General features: G+C 35.9%; 1 protein-coding gene across 1 annotated transcript in view; it reads right to left on the minus strand.

The window, feature by feature from the left end:
* EYS (eyes shut homolog) overlaps positions 1-24,282 on the minus strand; it is an 871,402-nt gene that overhangs the window by 222,734 nt on the left and 624,386 nt on the right. The window contains exon 36 of the mRNA XM_027787807.2: positions 8,173-8,402. Within this exon, the coding sequence (XP_027643608.2) occupies positions 8,173-8,402 (230 nt within the window). The remainder of the gene's footprint in view (positions 1-8,172; positions 8,403-24,282) is intronic.

Consider the following 24,282-nt stretch of genomic DNA (forward strand, 5'->3'; position numbering starts at 1 on the left):
AACTTACCATTATTTCTGTTATCTGTTCTTGTCCAAAACAGTCTTTATTATCAAATTGTTTCAATTCTCCTAAAGATTACTCCGACAAGAAAACTTTCATTTAGATTGAAGAAATAGTGATTCAGATGCCTAATGCTAGAAATGCCAGAATTTCATAGGTCTGATCTACATGAGGAGATAAAGAGGTTTCTACTGCTTTTATAAATTCTCAGAAATAAAAGGGTAACTTTGAAAAGTGCTTATTGTGCAAGCCTTTATAACAAAATGCTATAGCTATCTCATTTTTAAAAACATCCAAATGAAAAAAAAAATCATCTTTAAACAATACTTAAAAACACTAATTATGTTAAATGGCTCATGACTGGAGGTGACTGGATGTGTACACAAAACGAAGAATGTAATAGCATATTGACAACTATTTAAAAGTTTTCTACCATTATTAACCATTTTCATCGTAATCTTTCAAAGCAACTAATGCCCAACAGGCTCCATAATGTTCTTCCCCAGAACAGACTTGTGAAATATATACCAACTCTCTGTTCAGTAAGAGAGCCCTATAGCTCTAAAGTATACCCTATAGCAAGGACCCTATAGTTGTTCTAAAACTCATGGTTTAGAGTAGGTGGCAGTTGTGGTAAGTAGCTTTACAGAGACTGGAATGCCAGTTAAGAGTTGGTTGGTGCTTTGAAGAGCTCTTTCCCTATTTCAACAAGCTGCTTCTTTCTCATTATCTTCCCTCTAGATCTAACTAAGGTCTATCTTAAGCTCTAATTTAATCATGTTTTTAATCTAGTGTTCATAATCATAGAAAACTGCCACATTCCTTTACAATTTCATGAAGTCCTGGGAAGGGTTTTAGATGTAGGTTGTTTTTAACTGATAAGCTACCAAAGGAGAAACAGAATGGATGGATCCTAATTCAGGATCTGGTATAGCAGAATACCCGCATCCTTAACATTAACCACACAAATCACACAGGCATCTTACACTCTTTCAGTTAAATACATGTAGAGCTTACATGTTCCACTGGATCTAGGACATAATTTCTAAATTAGGTGAAAATGTAATATTAAGTTGTATTAAAGTTCAGTTAAATTGACACTTGAGGTGGTAAAATTCTATGAAACTGTTCAGGAGGGTGGAAGAAGGATTAGCTGAAAATTGCTTCACCACTACCTTGTGAAACCAGCTGTTCTTCCCTCAAAATCCTGTTTTACTTAGATTTCAAAAACACTTCAGCAAACAAACGCACACTGAAATATAAACCGGATACGCAGTAACTGATAGAAAAAGATGGCATCGGATTGGAGATATTTTAGATATTTGCAAGAACTCCATAATTTTGTAAAAAGAAGGAAAAAAATAGGGACCATAATACGCTAAGCTCAGGTGACTGTGCAGCTGATGTGATCACTTACTGACACAGGATATTATGAAGTGTTAAGAAGTTAAACTTCACAAGATTTCCCTAGTCTCATATCAAAGTGCAAGATTATATCCACGAGTGAAAGAGCAAGAGAACATTAAAATTAATTTAGATAATTCCTTTTTGCATTGCTCACCAAAATAGTACTTCTGTTGAATTTTATTGTATCCAGTAAACTGTATGGGAATGGCTAGCTATTTCCTTCACACAACTTCAAAGTTGCTATAATGGCAACTAGTGTATCAAAGCTAACATACGAAGTTATTTAACTTCTGGCTAAATCCTTGTTGATTCTTAACTAGCCTACTGTATTCTTAATTTTTAAAGTCATCCTCTGCTGTGGTTCAGCCCCACCTGGCCACTAAGCACCACGCATCCACTCTCTCACTCCCCCTCACCCAGAGGGATGGGGAGGAGAATCGGAAGGGAATGTGAAACTTGAGGGTTGAGATAAGAACAATTCAGTAAGTAAAGCAAAAGCCGTGCAGGAGAGCAAAGCAAAACAAGGGATTCATTCACCACTTCCCATGGGCAGGCAGGTGTTCAGCCAGCCCCAGGAAAGCCGGGCTCCAGCATGTGTAACGGTGACTCAGGAAGACAAATGACATCACTCCAAATGTTTTCCCCTTCCTTCTTTTTCCTCCAGTTTATATACTCAGCAGGACATCATTTGGTATGGAATATCCCTTTGGCTCATTTGGGTCAGCTGTCCTGGCTGTGTCCCCTCCCAGTTTCTTGTGCCCCTCCAGCCCTCTCACTGGCAGGGCCTGAAAAACCGAAAAGTCCTTGACTTAGTATAAACATTATAAACCCAGTATAAACCCAGCAACAACCAAAACCACCCGTATGCTGTCAACATTGTTCTCCCACCAAATCCAAACCACAGCACTGCACCAGCTACTAAGAAGAAAATCAACTCTATCCGAGCTGAAACCAGGACATCCTCTAAAATAATATTCCAAATATGAAGGGGAAAATTGCTACATTTTTCAAATCTAGCCCAAAAGGTAGAGAGGTCACATGAAAGTTTTACATACACAAATAAATGCATCTTGTGGGAAATCGATAGTTATGTCATGAGTTTAGACATTGGCTGTGGTTTATGACATCAAATTAATTACTGATGTATATACATATGTCTAAAGACTTTTTTTTTCTGCTCACAGAGTCCTACAAGGTTATGAATAATTTTAAGAAATGACAAAAAGGGTGAAAGAACACTTGAACTCTGGAAAACCAGGGAATATGGGGTACAGTATCCTGTTTTTCTTTCTAGGTACCTCAAATCGATATTTGAATGTGAAGATGAAAGCATAATTGTCTTTCCTCACCCACACCTCTTTATATGATTCCCACTTTCTCATCCCTCTTTTTGATGGAAATTGTCACAGACTTGTTTTCAATCACACAGTATAAACACTATCAGGGAGATAAATAGATCTATGACCTCTAGAGACATGAGATTGTTCTAAATATGGCTGAAATCACAGAAACCGGACAAAATACATTTATTTTTGAAGCCAATCATATAAAGACAAAAAAAACCCCACTTGTCTGAGATGTTTGATAATAATGACATAAGTTAGAAATGTTAATTTAGTAACAATGTCTAGAAAAGCTGCTGGTAAAAGAAACCTCTAATTTTCAGGGTGATATTATCAAATGTTGCTCAACAAAACAGAAATTCAACAACCTGGATCCCAGGGAACAAATATAGCAGTCTTCAGGTGGGAATGTAACAAGACAAATGCCTGTCACAGCCTCCCATTTTACTCCTAGTTTTGCAGCTTTGTCAAAGGAGCTGACCTTTAAGTCGTGTACAGAATATACACCGGCAACATGTGAAATTAAACAGATTTCCTGTTTTTAACACATGACATTTAAATATTCGATTTATTGAACTATTTATAAAACTTTTACAAAATATTAAAAAATTTGGAGACTTTAAAAATGTTAATCTTATAATTAACAGTCAGGGACATACTTTCTTTGCATATGCAAGACAGTGATATTCCAAACCTATTGCTATGAACTTTACAGTAATAGACAACCATCTGCCTTCATGCTAAAGCAGACACACTACATTTTTCCACTCGTGTAGGGATTTCACAATGAAGCAGATACAAAAGCTAAGCTAATAAAGGATTGTTTCATGGGGAAAGGAACAATACATTTCACATTAAAGTAAAAAAGCTTAATTACCTGGAAAGGGAAAAGAAAAAAATGTAGCTCAGAGTACACTATCTACCATTCACCGTATTCTATGTGTACACAATCCTCCCTTTCTATTGTATGACCTAGCACTCACTACTCAGGAAAAAAGAATTAAATTTACACTAGCAGCAAATTTTCTATGCTGAATTTAAAGTTAGTTTTTAAAATAAAGCTTGTAGCAACTACTTATTTCCAGATAATTTTGGTCATTTTTAGTAAAACAAAGAAAGTAACATATTGAAAGCACTATTAAAGGGAACTGAGGCCTCATATAAGGCACATATATGCTTTAGACTACATCCTTGCTTTGTATGCTGTGGCATATATCCAGTGCTGATAGCTTCAGTTCGGCAAATACATTGATTTGTATCCATAATTTTCTATTTCCTTAGAAAAATGGAGATGGATTTCCACTTTTCAAAACTGTCATTTAGAGACATTTCAGATTTCAGTGGTATCTGATTGTTTAGAGTAAATACAGTATGTATTGATATAAACCCGCTTGGCCCTAATATATCCATAATGACAACTATGACTTTATGTAATGTCCTATAAGCGGGTTCATTACCCGGCGTGCAGCACCTATTCATACACCGAGTCAAGTTATTTCTTATTTCTTTACTCTAGTTTGCACAGAGCAGCGAGCTAGGTGGTAACCCACAAATGCCTGGCTCTCTAATGGCCAAAACGTTACGCTATTTATACAGTCCAACATACAAAGACATTGGCCCTCATTGGTTACAAGTCACCCAAATCCTTCATTACTTAGTACTCTGTTTCCCATTTGTCAAATAATTCTCTCTCTTCTGATGTTAATTAGTTCGCATGCTCAAACTCAACTTCTTTTGGGTCTGGGGGATTGCCAGAGTCGGTGGTCGCCATCTCCCCGTGCTGGAATTGCCTTTCCCCTAGTTTTGCTGAGCTCATCACCCATGGTGAGCTTCCTACCAGCCTACCTGTCCCTTGGCGGCACTCCCCTTGTAAAGTTCCTTTTCTGAACAAAGGGATTTGCCGGTGCTTAACAAAGCACTTAGCAGAAACTACAAAGTCTTTGTAATCTGAATTAACCCTTAACAACTCACTGCTCTAACCATCTCAAAGTCAAACCACCAACACCATATTCAATTTCATCACCCACCCGATATCAACTTGAACATACTTCTGGAGTTTATTAGTTAAGGAGCAATCAAATAGCGAAATGCAATACGGCATATAATAACACACTATCAAGTTAAACCACATAACTGAGATAATGACATTCGCTTGCTTTCACTCTAGAAAATGGTCTTATACACTGTAAGAAATATATAGTTGTTACTAAGAAACTGAAGTCGTGTATCTTAACCTAGACATGAAATAAGCAAATGCACACATTCCAATAAAGCCAAGATTCTACACAGGGCTTGTACATAAAATGGTATGCCATGTTGACTGCTACTACATCAGTTAAGCAATGATACATTTTCTTGTTGAAATGTAGTTAATGGTAGGTACCAGGTAGATCACTAAGATGATTAAGGAGTATATATTACTGAAATGTACAGTTATACATTACAGCGTGATTAAAACAGATCACAGCTATCCTTAAGGAGTCAAGAGACAACTTCCTTGACTGGAACAAAGTTTTTGGATTGCATACATGATAATTTACTTTCTCCCTTAAAAATTCAATACTGAATAATTATAAAATTATTACAGATGCCTCTATCCCCTGTAATTACGAGTTCTCTCCTGACTTCTTGAAGAACGGGTCTGAATATAAAACGTTTACAATGATAGTTCAGTTGGGCAATTTCTGGAATTACACTAAATTATCAGCCTCGCTGAAACTTCAGGATTAAATAAAATCGCATTATGCTTTAGTTACCTTTCAGCCATTAAATACAGGATACATCAAATCTGATGCTAATCTACACAAACATGCAATGTGACAGCACCCCCCCTGGGCTGTAGCTGCCCCAGTGAGCTGCCAATGAGCCTGTCACATACCACAGCCCTGGCTGACCCAGGAGCGCTAAGCACAGAGGAAGCTGTTCCCTATATTGATGGAGGGGTTGTAGAGGGTAAAAGCAGACCTCTGTGAAAAGAGGAGCTCCTTAATTCATCTTCTCCACACGAATGGAAAAAGAAGAGAAATATTATTCCTCCAGTGCCAGGACTATTAAAAGATATCCTACACAGAAAAATGGATCACTGTTAAAACCTCATCATCAGGCATGACTGCAAGCTTCAGCAAAGCAAATGACATCTCTTCCAGTTTTAGAAAAAAGATATCTTATGGAAACTAGACATTCAACCATTAAAAGGATGATATGATTACATGGCTGAGGTTATAGTCTCAAAAGGAGCTGCTTGTTTCAGGTTTCTTTTTAAGCTTGTATACTTATTTTATTGAATGGAATAGTTACCAGTGTGTCTAACATAAAATGCTTCCGTCCTAATTGTAAGAGATTTTGTTACAACTGCAACTTATTGTAACAGTCCCTTCCTTTTAATTTGCTCTTCAGGTAGTCATAATCCAGTCATATTTTCATGCATGATTTTTGAAACGAAGACACAGAAAGAGAGAGAAGGGGACCCCTTCATTTACACAGGTTAAATAAATGTGAAATTCCCTTGGAAATGTAGTTGGAAGACAGTCAACTCATCCCATTGTATGAACTCAGCAGGCCTGTACAGGTTAAGATTCAAAGGAGAGAATGCCTTGGGATGTATTTTTGAATGAGCAACTCAAAAATATCTGTTTCAGTCAATGGAAGGTACCACCAAAGTCCATGGCACAGGGAGGTAAGTAGTCAGCCCAGATAACAAGATTCATATATAAATTATGTCAGTTTTAATTAAAAACACTAAACCACAGGAGACTCCTGGAGCACTGTCAGACCAAATTGAAGGTAAGACTAGGTCAGAAGAAGGCAGCAATCAGACACCGGTAGAAGGTGCCAGTGGAGTCCAGACAAGATGTCACTCAACAGAACGGTTGTGCATATACACTGATATGGCCTATTACCACAGGATTTAAATCAAACTCCTGCTTAAATTTAACATTGCTCACTTCTGGCATAACCCTTGGGAAAAGCCAAAACCTGCTCCCACCTAAAATACTGCAGATGATACTAATACAACTGTGTAATTGTTGTAATACTTCTGTGTTCCAACTGCATTCTTTGGAACACAGAAGGGAATTCCAGTACATAACATGTATGTAAATAAATAGAACACTTTACTGAAATATTGAAAATATTAATTGAAACGCACACTGGATGGTAACTAAATCTGTTATTTTTGAAGGAAACCGACTTTTTTGGTTCCATTATTTTATGCTGCAGTTTGCACAGCTGTCATGTATTGAAAACAAGTGCAAGGAGTATGCCCACATAGCAAATGTGTAGAAGATATTCAGAGAATTCAATTTTAACACTGAGAATTCGAAAATATGTGATTTAATTGATTGTAAACTTGTGCAAGGCTGAAAGGTAAAATATTCTCTGATATCTGAGCAACACAGGACAATTGATGGGGGGGGGGTTTGAGTTTACAGTTGATTGCTTTCACATATAGTGAGTGTAATGACCTACTTTCAGACAGTAATACAAGGGGATGTTAGATATACTGGCAGTCCGGCAAGGGTGTTTTTTACTCTAGTTGCTTGTATTTCATACCATGGGAAGTTAACTAGGAGGATGTTATAGTTATATAACCATTGTGTAGACAATTTTTGGTTCCTTTCCTGTGTACCGGTAATGCTGTTCAATACTATGACAATTATCCATTGCCATTTATAATCCACTGTACCTTAAAAGATAAAAAGTTTTTGAAGCCAATTATCCATTGCCATTTATAATCCACTGTACCTTAAAAGATAAAAAGTTTTTGAAGCCAGCTACAAAATCTGTTATAAAAAAGAACTTTCTGAAAAGCAGTAAAGCAAAATAATTACAATTACAAAACAGTAATATTAAAGTTTGTCTTATAGCCTTGATTCTTTTTACAAAACCCCCAAAATTATTCAAATAATTATTTTTTATTCAAACTGTATTTAAATTATGTTCATTTGACTAATCTGTGCTTTATGAGCAACAGTAGTACAATAGAAGTATAAATGAGCTACAGAGTAAAAAAAGCTTTTTTCAAAAAAGGACCAGGCACAGTGGCAAAAAACAACCCAGTTAGTAGAAATGGAAAACATACAATCTATTGAGGAAATCTTCTTATTTTCATTCATTAACTTTCTTCCATCCAGAAATACAATCTTGCATTATACCGTGGCCAACAATTTGCACAAATAATACATTTTTTTTTCCTCAACTCAAGCCTGCAATGCTTATAGTGTGCCTGACTGATACACCTACCTTACACTGCAAATAAGTATTACTCTAAATACCTCAATGAATCTACTCCTGAGTTACTAACAGTAGCTGGGATGAAAAACAGAGAAACATGATGATTATTACATCTTCCCCTTTCCCATCTCCAAAGAAGCATAAAACTTACATTTCACAACTAACAGAGAAAGAATGAACCACAACTACCTTTTTCGCAGAATCGGCCAGTGAAGTGTAGTGGGCAGTCGCACTGAAATGAGGTGGCCCCAGAAGGCAGAGAGAGAGGATGACAAGTCCCTCCATTATGGCACAGTCCTTCCTGGCATACAGATGGCAATTCGAGGGAAATCTGAGAGGGCACAACAGGCTCAGGCAACTCAGGCACATCAGAAGAAACCACAGGGAATGCTGTTGACAGATGTGTGGGTACAGGAATACTGAAAGGAGAGAGCAACATATCAAAACAAAAAAATCATAAGTCCCAATTTTGCCATAACATTTCAGCTTCATTTAAAAACAGTAGGGATTTTTGTTTGGAAATTCAGGTTATATTTAAGAAAATGTAAGTACATCAGTAATTCCCAAGTCAAGTCCCCATCCTGCAATCCAGCAAAAAACCAAAGGTATTTTCCCCTGTGAGGGTGCAAGAAATAACTTCCACGCATGTAGCACAGTTTGTACATGCCGTCGTTAATTCCTTTTCAGTGGATGTCAACAATGGAGTGATAAATAATTACAGGCTTGTATTATTAATGATTGAATTGTCTGAAGTTAGCAAATCTCGTAAGGCTGTTCTAGATGTGACTTCCATACAAGTATATTAAGCATGCACATGCAAAAGGAAAATGCTGTAGTACAGCAATACAGTATCTTTTAATTCATAGAAATAACTGGGGGGAGAGGGAGGGAAGAGAAAGGGAGATGGTTTTGTTTTAAGTTTTCCCCATAAATTTTGTTTAGAATGACATTCTCTTCTCAGATTTTGAGGTCTCACATTAAATACTAGACTGATATGTTAATCAGTTGCCTCCTTTTTAATTATTTCCTATCTCAAAGTTGCTAGAAATTACTTAGCAATGCCACCTGTTTGTCCTAATTATCAACTCTATCTATTACTGCTTTTTGTTGTATCCAGATAGCCAGACTTGTCACTCACTAAAACTCTACAAATTTAAGGTTACTGATTTACCAACCAGAACAACTTATGATGAGGGCAAAAAGAATCAAAAGTCACAAGAAGATTCATGACCGTTTAATAAACTTGCTCAATTAAAAAAATAGTTTTCACTGAATTTTACATAGGAGATAGACATCCTTCTTTCATTTTATGAAGTTCAGGAGGTTCTACTTCTTTCCAGAAAGCAACTTCTAATTCTGAAATCTGGCAACAGTACTCTAATAAAATGCCTTACTATTTTTACTCCATTGGTAATTTTAAACTTTCTCATATTTCTCTTATCTCTTAATGTTATGCATTAAAGAGAAAGGGAGACTAGGTTGAACTGAAATTGCACTGACATTTTGGCTGAACCACAACACAGAAATTAAATATGGGATATAATGGTTTATAGGTTTCAAAAGTAGTGAAAGTCAACATGTTGGCAATGTGTTGAACATCAACAGCCAAATTCTTACTTTTGGTGAAAATAATAGTATTAACCTGATTATAAGAAATAAAATGAAAAAAAACCAATGTATTGGCCCCTGCTGCACCCTCCCCTCTCTCCTTGTTACCTGCTCTAGTATCAGCTAAAATTTCTGCTTCAACATATTGCAGAGGTTGGAGTATGTCTTAAAAATAAACATTTGAAAGGGATGATTCATCATGAGAACTGAGTGGGACTGCAGAAGTAAGGTAGATGGGGACATAGCAGTGTGATGGGACAGCTTCAGTGTGATCTTGCATTTACCACTCTGAACATCTGTCTTCTTAAATCTAGCTTCCAAATTTTTTTACATATCCCATTTGATCATGACAACATGAAAACTGATTTTAATAATTTACTTTGTGAAAGTACTTACAAACTTCAAATATTCTGAAAGAAAACAATATAACACATGCCAAGTAAGTATGCTGTCTGTAAATCTGACTATTGAAAAATGAGTTGTCTGAATTATGAATATAGCACCTGTACAAAGACAATGTTACATGCTGAGAGGCAGGTAGGAAGGAAAAGAAGCTGGACAGGGGAAGGACTGAAATAATTCAAGAAAAAGTTAATATCTAAGAGGAACCAGAGAAATGCATAGTAATTCAGAAAGGAGCAGAACCTCAGAAAGAACAGAAGGGACACAGGGCTTATGTGACAGCAAAAATGAGACATGCAAAGCAATAATGGTAAGGGAAGCATTAGAAAGGGATACTGAAGCAGGGACACAGGCTGTATCCAAACCACAAGACAGCCAAAACACACACGCTATGGTGCTTAGAAATGGGAATACAGGGATTTCAAGGCAGTTAAAATCCATCCACTTCATATGAGAGAAAAGTATCCAGAAAGATGGCAGACAAGAAGGCTGAAAACAAATCCCTAAAAGATTTTGGAGACTGAGGACATCCTGATAAGAGGATTGGCATTTTAAGAAAATAAGTGACTTCCTGTTTATTTCCACTTACATGAACAGACTAACATTTCCATTTATGTGAATAGAATTACAACAAAGAAATTGCTGGGTTTAGAACCTCCTTTTCTCCTAAGGGAAATAACTAACATGATCTTAAGGCTGTTCCATTCAGAGCAGCATTAGAATGCACTAACATGTGTGTTATCTTCTACCAGGCTAGCACAGCAAATAAAAAATGCTTAGTCACCTGCTGCTGCGATTACAACCATTAACATAATAAATAATAAATAATTATTTTCCCCCCAAACATAACCTAAATGTTTGAGAAATTCTGAATTAATAGTAGGCTTATATAACAAATCAGACATCTACAGGAGAAATTTATTGGGAACTGTTACTGGGATTTGGGGTTGATCTTTCTGTTCCTCCTAAAAAAATCAAACCAATCAACAAAAACTGAATAAAACTTGGGGGAAAAAAATGAGGACATAAACTAAGGTCTCACTTCTAGATATTAGAAAGACCATTTTTCCAATGACAGATAATCCCAAAGAGGACTATAGTAAAATTTACTCCTCTGAACTTGGTCAGAGCTACCATCAGGGGTAAAATACTGAATGAGAGGGCTATCTGCCTGACTGGCAGGCATTCTTGTGTCCACTGGAAGCACTGATTTCCAGCTGTGCAAGTTTCACATCCCTCTTCTGACAGGGAGCTATTGTTTTTCTCTAGGATATAATTATAGGTGTGTGCTTCAAATAAAATTTCATGAGCATAAGTAATGCAGCCTCATTTCATTTTTTTTTTTTTGTTGACATTGCAATCCACGGAGGAGGAAGAAAGGAAAGCTTCTTGGTAGGTGGATTTCTCCCTGCTTCATTTGATAGTCTTTCGCAGGGTGTCAGCCTTTGCAGTGTTGTTCTGGTGCTTTGCTTCTAGATGGTTATGGTCCTGCACTGCTTCCAGGCACCCCGTGGCCTGCTGCCTTACTGCAAAAGTGGAGAAAAATTTGCTTGGGCTAGTTAGTGGGGCAAACATCAGCTGGACTCACAAGACACTCAGGCTGCTGCTGTGAATAAGCAACGACCTTGGCTCATTGCAGTTTAACTAAAACATTTATTTAAATAAAGAGCCAGGAAGCCTTTAAAATAATACAGTAATTGAAGTGTTAGAAGTTTTGAAAAAGTGTAATAAAAACAAATCAGGCAAAACTTGACTCACTCATAGTATACAACAAGGCCACAATTTTCTATTTTTTTGTTGTTTGTTTGTTTGTTTTTTTCGATTTCCCAGCCTGTCACTGCCTCTCAGGTCAATAATGCACATGAAGACCTTCTAGCTTGCTGCAAGCATCAACACATTGTTTTTAATGTTACAATGAGCTCAAACAGCTGAGTTTCAAAGGCCTGTAACCTTGTGTTTCATAGCTGAGTGCATGTAAGTTTTAAATCCTTGCCTAAATATAGATGTTAGTTCAATCTGAAGTCTGATTTATATTATATTCTTCACTACTCAAGGAGATGTATGGTCAACCGAATGGCAGGAACATAGCACTTAGGCATCATGCTTGACATTATGCCATTAAACCAAAAGCACACATACCCTAACCAACTGTGCTTCCCATACCCTTATTCTCCTCTTTTCAAATAGAGCCTTAAACTATCAGTGTGTGGAGTTAAGAGGCACTGTGGATTAAAAAGTTAACAAACCACCTGGGAGGTCCCGGCTGTGCCCTGACTGGGCAGTGTAGGGGCTCAGGTTCACCACTGGCTGAGCTGTGTGTCACTGGTTTAACCCCTGTGCCGGGACAAGTGACCAGGGACGAAAGAGCTGGGACTGTTCAGCCTGGAGAAGAGAAGGCTCAGGGGGATCTTTTCATTTTATATAAATACCTGAGAGGAGGGGAGGAGAAAAGATGGAACCAGACTTTTCTTGCTGGTGGCCAGTTAAAGGACATGGGGCAACGGACACAAACTGAAATGTAAGAAATTCCATCTAAATACAAGCAAAAAAGCTTTTTACATAGGGTGATCTATCCGTATAATGGACTTCAAGCTGAGACCTGCAAAGAGAACAGACTTGTCCCCAAAGTAATTTGCTATCAGGCTGATGGCAGCCATGTCTCCAGAAGCACTGACATTTTTCCATGAAGCAGCTGATGAGACATACAGTGGCATGGGAGTCCCAATGATAACATCTCCACTGCCTATATCTTATGGTACTTACACACTTAACATTTTATTACTGAAGTAATGGATTTAGTCTTATCTGATATGAGTGCGATAAGGAAGTTTGTATTTTTAGCTTGTCAATAAAGTAATTTGTGCTGGGAAGCAACTGCTTTTATTTGCAATTTTCTTTGGTGGAGAAGTATGTACATTCCATTTTCCTTAGGTTGTGGCAGAATATTATTTTTAAGCAAATGGTTTAGATTTTGGAGCCAAAAGAAAGATTTTTCAAGGGCATTAGTATGCATGGTAGAATATAATTTCAAAACCTTATGAAACTGAACACAAGTGCACTACATGGAAATGTTGGTTTAAACAGGAATAAAAACCTAGTACCTTGCATGTAATTTGGCAAGAATGAACAAAGTCTTTTACAGGCTTTTTATTTTACTGTTCACAACCATGTTGAGAAGAATGCTTTAAGTGGCATTTCACTGATTTCAATGAATCCACAGAACAGTGTATCTGCACAGTTACCCTACTGGAGAAACCACCTAAATCACTCAACACACTAATTGAGAAAACAATTTAAGAGATTACCAGAGAGGGATTATTTTTGTTCAGCAGTTTATATCTGACTCTTATTTCCTCACCCATTCCAGTCTTTGTTTGATTTGGAAACATCAGATGTCTGTTTTTCCAGCAGAGATGACTTACGATCAGGCATATCTCTTTAAAAAATTCAATTCTCAATATATGTTCCAGGCTATGGACCCAGCTTCTCCCTCCTACTAGGCACAGCATTTTGGTAGCAGAACTCAGTGATACTGTAGCTGTAGCTTTCCATTTAAAAATTCGCAGTTGGTATAACATCATTTGCAGCTGCTTTTGCACACACAGCATCTCATTTAATGGTGCAAACTCTTAGCAATGCAAATAGTATATTTGATATACAATGCAGCCGAGGATGTGAGAATGCAATTAACAGACATAATGATGTTTATGAAAGCTTGGTTTACAAATCCAAAGTAAAAATTATGAACTCCAGGATGCGTAGCAGTGCCAGACATGGGAAGACATGTCAGGTACGGAAAGACAGGTGAAAGGGGGAAGAGGAAAAATAAACTCATGTACTAAGAGACATATTCCTGTCCTGTTTGCTTTAAAGCATGTAGCTCGCATAGACTTTACAACAGATAAATAAATTATGACACAGAATTTGCAGCAACAATACTTTATGTTGAAATCTGAATAGTAGAAGTCTTCCTAAACAGGACATTAAAGTGCATTTTTCAGATGATATTTGAAAAAAACCCTCACGGTCCCTAAGTTTAGGACATGAAAAATAATGGTTTTGCTAGGACTGAATTTCTATACCAAATCCACTCCTTTTTTTTTACGTGGGTTGCTGGCAGAAGAGAGCATTGAATCTTTCAATTGTTCACACCGATCTTTGGTTTGGTTTGGTTTTGCTGTTTTATAGCCTTCCCCTTCCTCCCTTTTAAGCCCCTCTTGACTTTCTATCATCCAAACATTAAACTTTTAAAAAGGAGAGCAATCAAAATTACTGAGCACTGAGTGGACCAATGTGCAAATCTTACAACTTTCTGAAGTTTAAGCAAATCTCAAATCTGTCCAGATTTCAGCCTTTTATTTTACATTTAGTCAATAGTCACAGTCAGAAAACCTCTTCCTAGTTTCATCTTAGCTGCTGTTTAGAAAAACAGCACTTGAAATTCCTGAGTACTATGTCTTTTTGTTGATTTATCAACTACTTTTGTTACTTGAAACTAGTGGTTTTGAATGGGAAAAATATTTTCACATTCCCTCCTTGAAGATTCTCTCAGCAGATCAGAAATGTTATTTTTTAACATGGCACTGTACTTGTCCTTCTGAAAAGCCTCTGCAAGATTAGAATATAACCATTCTGTCCAGTCCCAAATGGCTGAATAAATTGTACTGGGTAAATTGAGTTCCTGTGACAGAGATGCTGTGAGAGCTATCTAAAACATCATGATCCAAATGAAGTCACTACTGCCAACCAAAGCTACTATATAGTTTCGAGAGCTAAAGGCGTTCTTCCACCTCAATGATGCCATCTATAATTTAGACTCCAAAATGGAAGATCTACCTATGGAGTATTATTGCACAATGTGTCTGTGAGGGATAAAGGAGAATTACTTCTAGATGCTGAATATGCAGTTGATTTCCTATGTAATATTTAATCTCAGGCAAGACTTCTGCATTGTATTTCTCAGGACTGTGGTAGCAAAACCTTTGGTCTTTGCCCACAGTGAAGATTCTCCAGATGGCTAGAGCCCTGCTTCACCAAGAAGGAATAAAAAAAAATGCTTTGAGAGGTATATTAAAAAAAATAAATATGATACAGTGGAAAAATCCAAGTCAGTAATCAGATGAATATTCTAACCCAAGGGATAGGGAACCGTATGTGAATACTTTTCCTTTCTCCACTCAATCCAGTGAATACCTGTTCCACGGCAGACAGAACAGACCAAGGGACTGGTCTGGGGAGTTCTTGCAACACTTCTGGTATCAGACCGGCAAGTTTGTAATTCCTGAGGACGCAGCTGAAGTCAAGTATCTGATAAACCAGAACAGTGGTTTTACCACTGATCTGAAGGATAAAACTGGAAAGCGGATATGTACCACCACTGGATACGTCTTGTACAGTCTCATCGCAATTTGTTCTGGGCATGCCTAGTAGCTCTTGCCCTGTGTGACATACACTTATGAAGGATGAGTAGAGACATTCTCAGACCCTAATGAGTGAGAGGGACTTTCGAGAGAATGAAGGTGCTTCCCAAAACACTTTGGGAAGTGTTCTTCCTGAAACACACACTTTGGCAGGCTAGAACTTCAATGCACCCTGATTACATTATAGATAACATGCAGTCTTAAGAGTACATAATTTGTTTTTAGGTGTCTCACATAAGAATAGTTTAGGCATCTAAAAATTTTTCACAGAAAGAGTCCTTAATCTCCTTTTGCATTTGTTTCCTCATGTGCTGAAAATAGTTCTTGCCTACATAATACAAGTAGGGAAGGCCTACACTGCTTTACAGATACTAATTAAGATTGCCTGATAGAAAGCATTTTGCAATTCAAAGACTGTGTGATAGGAGAAAGATGGGAGTATAAAAAGTCATTTTGTATCACATGCTATTAAAACTACCATGAGTGCTGGCCTGCAAACAAGATGAGATAGACATGTAGAAATTATTAATACAGAATGAGTTAAAAATGCAGAGTACTGTTATGTATTATCTAGTCTTTCTTCCAGACTTAATTTGTAATTATATCTTAATGCTGGAGAACGGCTGGTATGCATAAACACAAACATCATTTATTCATCAGTAATCTGGCATTTAATTGAAATATTACTGCATTCTTACTGAGTGCATGAGGAAGAATGTCGTGAATATGATAAGTCAAAATATCTCCATGATATTAACAAATAGAACAAAATTTATACTACTGAAAATTTCCTAAATAGTATTTTATAAGGTAGTAGATAAGAAACTAAAATAATAGGCCTTTATGTACATTTTTAAATTTAATTTAAATGTAATTTTTAATGTAATTTTTAATTTATTTTTTAATTTAAATAATTTTAGATTCAATAAAGCATGTGTCACAGATGACAGAGTAATCAACAACCCATAGTGGATCTGGGTGCTGGGGTTTGCTTAAGAACCTACAAGATTAGAGTTTTTACCCTGCTTGTTTATCTCACACACTCCCTCACACCCTTACTCCACCCCATGCTCTGTTGCACTCAGAAGGTTTCCACTTTTCTTCCCAGCAGGGAGGCTGCTACTGGCCGGGGAAGCTCGAGTAGAAAGTCATGTTGATTCACGCTGAGCTGCTGCTCGTAGTAACTTGTTTTGACTATTCCCAGCCATGGTTCCTGTGTGTCCCCTGGTATTCATCTCCATGCATCTTTCTTATCTTCTGTACCATCCCCCACTTCCAGGATCTCTCCTCCAGCCAGGATGGTTACCTCCTTCTTTCCTGGCCCCCTTCTTTTGTTCAAGACCACATCTTCTTTTCAGGAGCTCTTATTTTTCAACACTCACTTTTCTCTCTAGAACCCCAAGCACTCATTTTCCCCAATCAAAATAGTCTCTGTGCAGAAGTACAATGTGAGATCAGTCTCCTAAATGGTGCTTTTATCTCATGTTTCTTTCTTAGTTGGAGGCTTCAGCATGTGCTACTATTGTTTGCTCCAGACATTACTAAAATTTACAACCACCTCATACTGATAGCAGCTACCAGGTAGGAGGCTTCTGTTTGAGAATTCAGAAGTTCAGTTTTGGATATTCCTCTGTTTCTGTATGTGTGTACATCCCATTATTGACTCCTGCTATTGTTTACAATTTAATATTTTATTTTTTTTCCCTACAGCAGTATCATATTTCAGAGTGTCCTAGTATAAGAGGCAATGCTGGTAGGTGTCTTTTCCCTCTTTCTTATACTATCATGGAATGACTCTAAGGGTACACTAAACTAAGTTATTTTCTTGCTAATGGAATTTTCCTAGAGGAAGGTTGTTAAATGCTGGAGTATGGAATATTTTACTTTCATGCAAATGGAAAATCATTTGAACTTTGGCCACAATGTGGTTTATTTTTAGTGAGCACTCTCACTTCACTTGAGAGTGAATAAATACTGTAACGATGACAATGACAGAAGAAACAAGAACAATCAATAACAAAGTAATTAATATGTTCAGTACGTGTGACCTCATGTTCAATCTTTTATCAATTCCAATTTCAAAATGCCACCCAAACTAGCCTTCTCGCTCCTAAATATTTGATGAAATTTCATCTGCCAACAAAACTCTAGGAGAGAATTCACTTTGTCAAACATTATCTGCCTAAGAGCTTGGAAACCTGCCTGAACTGACCACCTTGGTTCTTCCTGTAGACACTCTACATACAGAGAAAGGCATCTCCAGTTCATCCTCTTCTAAGAAAAGTGCTCACCTTTCTCCATTGACTAGAGATGTAACTGAACAAATTAACTCTGATGAATGAGGACAAATTCCTACTTCTCTACTCACTATGTCACACTTAAAATTATGCATGTTTTGATTATATAACTGAAAAACATCCCAAAACATTTTCAGGTATACAAAACATTTACTAAAATCATTCCTTATGAATTGTGTACCTTTACAGCAAAGAACAGAGCTTACTTTACCTTGTTACAACCCAAAGTGAACTTGCTAAAGCTTTAAGCAATTTAAGTTCACAATGACGAGCCTGATGACTTAGCATTACTAAGAGACCATGTGGCTTAGCAAAATCTTAAAATGTGGATAGTAACAGGCAGCATTATCATGACTGAGAAGTTTTATTATTAGTGTGAACAACTGGACAAAAAGCATATAGTTCACAAACAAGAAATACAGAGAGGAAACTCCAGATGCCTTGGCAGCAGGTTTCTGTCCTTTCAGCTTGCAGAACTGTACTCAAAACTGTGCACAGAGGAATCAAGATCAAATGCAGCAGAACAACATGCCACTGTGCTGCTCTAAACTATTCAGTTCTGGTTAAAGACTAGGAATAACTAAGGAGCTGCCTTTTCTCAACATGGACTACTTCACAGCAAAATGCTAAAAATCGATTATTCAAACCCTCCCATCTTCTTACCAGCCCAAAGGCTGTGACACGGCAAGATCATAAGGAGGCAGAGAACATACCAAACTAAAAGTATGTTGGATTGAAATTATCAAGTGGTCAGGCTGTTCCAGGGTAATGTTTAAGCAAGTTGATATTTTGCATCTATTGATCCTAACAGTTTTTGGTTATCTTAAACACTACCTGAACCCAAATGCTATGTCATTGGACGTGTTAAGTACCTGGTTATGATTTGGGACTAGGCAATACCAGTTGCCAAAAGTAATTGATCTTTCCAAGTACAAAACAAGTTTCAAAGCAAGAGAAAAAGAGAAACCTGAGGCACAACTGGAGAATATTCCTGATGTCAAAGTGAATACTTTGATACCTTCAAATTGCAATACATTTTTCTGCTATTTGTTTTTCAGTAACTTTAAGTCATGAAGAGCATCTATGATTAAAGCATTGATATTAGCGATTTACCAGGGTCATTATCTCAAAGCAGGTTATATTTAAGAATATCAGCCAAATCCTGATCATGATTTCTATGAAACAAGCTTTTTATGAAAGCTATCATCTGAACACAATCAGGAGGTTAAACAATATGAGATTACTTTGTTGTGCTTACCTTCTTTCTTATTTACTTTCTTGGTTTCCTTGTGAAAAATAATGACAACTCACTTAGAATTCAGTATTCTTAATATCTAACCTTTTGATTTAAATGATGAAAATAAAACCCACCATGGCGAGTGGGCTGTGCACTGCCATTTGCAAAGGGCTTAGCATGGCTTAGGATGTACAAATAAACCTTTTTAAGTAAAAAATAGTAAGTTCTTTCATGTAGTCAACTTTGATGAAAAGCTGACAAGAGCTTAATACATGGTCATATTCCCAAATTAGATAACTTATCTTACTCCGTGTATATTAGAAATACATTCTGAAGAAAAAAAATATTTACTGTAAATAAAATTAATCACCTCACTTGCAAGTAAAATCACCTTGCCACTTAAGAGTTCTGAACTCTGGTGAATTTCTTTCATATACCTCAATTCAGTCAAGAATATTTTATATCTTCTGGTTTATGAAATGGATTTTATTTGTTAAATGCTTGAAGCCAATTATAGATGTCACACTTATTTTTATAGTGCCCAGAAACCGAAGAAATCTAATCACTTTCATTTTCATACAATACTTACTCAATTTCATAACATCAGTGAAATATGTTAGGCAGTTAGTTCTAAGAAATTACTGCATTTTCAGTTGGATAATGTTATTTGGTCTTCAGCTTCCTTACAGATGTAAAAATTTCATACTACATGTTGGTATTTAAATACAAAAATGTTGATGGTTAAGAAAAGCCAACTCACACTTTTATGTCAGCTAGGACCTTGTATGAGTACTAGTAGTGCAGCATCTTCTCCTACCTACTTCTTAATTGTAGAGCAGGTGGAGAGAGGAAAAATGGGGAAATCCATTTTCAGAAAGCTGGTCTGAAGCATATATACCTCAACAAGTTCTCGAACAGCATAGAGACATGTGTTTCTTTGAAGTTCAGTTCATTTATGTTCATGTTCTCTTTTTGACACTGCTTGTAATTTTAACAGCTCAGGAGTTTATCAGTTGAAATCCTTCCTTTTCCCCATACATAGATAAATTACTTAAGATTTTAAACTGTTGGTTCCTTTAAACTTCAGAGCTTCAAAAGAAATATATAAACCCATAACTAATAGTTTGTAGAAATTTAACAATGACTTGAGAAAGATATGAGTAGGAGTTGAAGGAGAGGACAGAAACCCCAAACTTACCTTTATATTATATGTGTGACTTTGAGTGAATCATCAAAAATACACATTAATACCTACTGCAGGTTTGCACAGATAAGGCAGTGATTTCTGTATACTCTGAATATTCTACACATTACAGAATATGATCTTTCAAGAGCCAGAATTTCTTTTTGTAACTATTCATCCTAAAGTTTACACATATATTCTGAAATGCTTATGCTTCTGGTTACTGCTTTTTATATGTCAGTTTTTTTGAAGGAAAAGAATAATTATTCTCACAAATATATCAATATCTGTCTTGATTTTTAGGTTAATTTTCTGAAGCATCTTCTCTTTACCCAAGAACTGTGATTTCACTTTTAAAGAAGGAAGGAGAAAAAAGGAAAGGATACAACAGGATATAAACCTGTTTTTTTTTTTCTGAATGGTTCAACAAAGATCAAGACCATATTTTTTAAAATGTTATACTAGTGTTTCAAGGCTGCAGGGGGCAGTGATGCACTGTGTATCTACAGTACTGCAGAGCAAGAGTCAGGACATGATTAAACAGCCTTGCAGGTTACAGATACAGGAAAAACACATAAACTATTTATAATCAATTAAGGATTCAAGAAATTAGGTAATTGTAAAATATTTATATGAATTTTGGAAGGAAATTTATGTTTCTTTTACTGGTAAATATATTTGTTTTTCTGCTGCAATCAAGTAGTAGGGATAAGTTTGTTTTCTTCACTTTATAACCAAGGTCCCTTGAAGGATGATATAACTTTCTAGTATCGCATTACTTAATATTACGGCCTTAAAGAAACAATCCCCACTCCCTGTAGAAAATAAAATTTTGCTTAGCAGCTCCCCACAGAAGACCATTTATTGGCTGTTGATAATAATTTGCTTATATATTAATCAGCCAATACAGATACTATCTGATTCACAGGCTCATTTAAGTAAGAATGTATTAAAGTAAGAAATAATTATATATTTTATCAGTTCATTCAGTATTTTCTGGTTTAGAACCTAAGAATGATGGTATCTAAGATGCAGAGATTTCCTGAACATAAGAATGTATGACAATTTAACACTCAGCAATATATTATAGACATGCAACCATGCATGCATCATCTATTTTACATTCAGTACTAATTATTTATTCTTTTAATTCCTTTATGCACATAATTGCTCTGGTGTTTGTTTGTTTGTTTTTTAATGCAGCTTATACCAGTTTCACCTCTTCTGCTTGTCCCAGATCTTCATATCTGCTGCACTTATAACTGTATTAAGCCTATTAAGTCCCTTCTAGAAAGACACACAGTCTAATTTTAACACAGCAACACATGAAGAAGCCACCACTTCAATTGGCAGTTTGTACCAATTGTAATCATCATTACTGTTACAGCATTTTTGGTTTATTACCAATTCAGATATTCTGGTTACAGCCTTCAGCCATTGGTTCTAACATGCTTGTCTCTGCTGAGCTAAAGAAACCTCCTCTGTGTCCAGTGTTTCTCATCATCAAACATATGTGCTATCTTCGTATACAGTATAATCACTTCAGTCACATTTTAGAAAAAAACAAAGATACTACATTACTAAAGTATCTTTCTGCATACCCTTAAAAAAAAAAAAAATCACAGATTTCTTTGAGGATTTTTTAATTAAGCCTTTCATCTTTTGTACTTTCTAGGTACTGCTCCAGTGCACACCAGTACACAACGAAATACAGTAGAACCAACATCACAATCAATAGTGTACACAGAAATGAAATCGTCTTCCTACTTTCTTGTTCAGACACACAGAAACCACATTTATCATTTTGCTCAAGAAGCTTACATTGAGTTGCTGTCTACATTAACCAAAAGTATCTAGTAAAGACATCGTTCATCTTTTGGGGTTTGGCCTGTTTAAAAAAGAACTTCAAATATGAAGTTTTGTACAAAATTAATTTCAAAAATATTTCCTTTTTTTCAGGCTTTTGTCTTTTAGTAATAATTAAACCTGCCATGTTTGACCAACTTTAGAGGCATTTTATTTTATTGCAAATACCTTTCATGAAGTCAATTACATATTAACATAGCAAATTTTGATTTATAGGTTCACAATACATATCACTACAATGGACATCTTTTGGATATCAATAATACAAGGCAATTAAAAAAATATCTGGTTTTAAAACTTGGATTCTTTAAAAATCTTGAGATCTGAAATGGACAGTTGTTATTAAAACTGCTCTGCCAAAGAGAAGCTCAAATATTTTTTTTTTTTTAATTGTAAAATCTTTTCCAAAAGTGAAATATTATTTGTGATGGATTTTATTTTGTATAAAAACACACAAGGTTTTGTGATGTGGATTGTTCCACTTTTAATTTTGTTAAATGAGATTTTTATAAACCCACAAATACTTCAAAAGTCATGAAGCCCTGTGGTCTATTCACGGACACAGTGAAGGACACAGAATGGATGCCAGCAGAGAGCTACTACACAGAATAAAACTGAACTTCTAAACTTTTCTCTTGACATTCTAGCAGTTAAAGGCAACTCTTATGATTTCTTATTACTTCTGTATCAAATTCGGAAGTGAATCTCAAAGATTACAAAAGTCAAAGAGAGTATTATACTGATTTAAGCTTCCAGTAGGCAAACCATTCCTTTCAGTATAACTCATTCTTACTTATTCTATCTAATATGCCTCTCTTCACAATACAGTCTGGTATAATAACAAAAGCAACTACATCTCCTTTATGAGGCACTCGCTGCCCATAACTTGGAAGTCGTGGAAACCTGCTCCAAAGTTTAATTATTTGTGAGTATATACAAAACATTTTTTCTGTATTTCTAGATTTCTGTAATTGGAATGACATCAAATGCTAGCACTAAAGCTGTGTGACTGTAGTCCAATAAGGAAAACATACAAGATAATTTCTTTTACTATTCAATTGATTTAGACAATTCCTCCTGTTCTATACTTGGCTTTTCTGAATATTCTTAAAGCTGAATTCTGTCAAACAATCCCTGCACCCATCTGCAAGTTTTAGACTGGCAGAACAAATGGAGATTATTTTTTCTGTTCAAGAGGGTAGAAGAAGAGCCTTTCATTATTCATATACCTGTCTGGCTAGAAGCCCAAGTGATTATTTCAGGAAGCTATTGAACCATACTACTTGATGTCTTGTGTCACTAAGATAATTTTTCTTAAGCATTAAGATAAAGTTTCCAAAGAGTATTGCAATGGCTATGACACATGATATTATTAATGCTGTGAAAAAGTATGTGTAGTGAAGTTTTTAGAACTTTGAAAAATGGCTTTATATTTAGTTTCATTTTTGTGAATCTGCTCCGGTTTTGTAGGAAAATTGGGATCTCAACCCAATCCTTTTTTTTTTTTTTTACTTCTAGCAAAAACCTTAGATTTTCATGTTTATGAAATTATTTTATTATGTAAGGGAAGCTGTGCTGAAATATGAAATGAAAAAGTTACATTCATTAATGGGAAAATGAGTCTTTCTCGTAAATCTTAAAAAATTATTTTCTTGATAAGCCAAAGAAGAGTCCAAATCAGATACAGATTTTTTTGTTGTAATGGAAATCTTCATCACATATTTCTACTTCGTAAAGTATTTATGTAAGAAAATCAGTTCTGTACTATGAGTGTTCTTACTAAAGTTTAGCACTTTATTGTACTAATGTTTAAAGGGATCAACTTATATGCAATGGTTAAGTATTTGGGGTGAAAGAAACTATAAATTACACTAATAAATTTAGTAATCATACAGAATAAGAATATCAAGTAACAGGAGCTATTCAGTACTATATGACTGTACTAAAATAGATACAAAGGTGTGACATAACAGGAAAACAGAATTTCTCAAGCACTGGAACCTCTTCCGTAGCACATGAAAAAGAATGCAATATAAAATAATGAAGTACACATGAACAGTAGTAAAAAGACAATTCCATTAAAAAACCTCTAAGTCTTATTCATAAAAAAATTTCATTTCTGTGCAACTGTGTCAGAGTGTTTTCCAAAACATTTAATTGAAATATTATTTATTTGCAATAACACACTGCCTCAGACTTATCCGTTGGCTCCATTAGCATGCATACATTGACATATATACCTGCAAATAGCTCCTTGATAAAAACAGAAGAAAATAAATGCATGTT

This window comes from Falco peregrinus, chromosome 7, assembly GCF_023634155.1.
Source record: "Falco peregrinus isolate bFalPer1 chromosome 7, bFalPer1.pri, whole genome shotgun sequence".
Classification (NCBI taxonomy): Eukaryota; Metazoa; Chordata; class Aves; order Falconiformes; family Falconidae; genus Falco; species Falco peregrinus.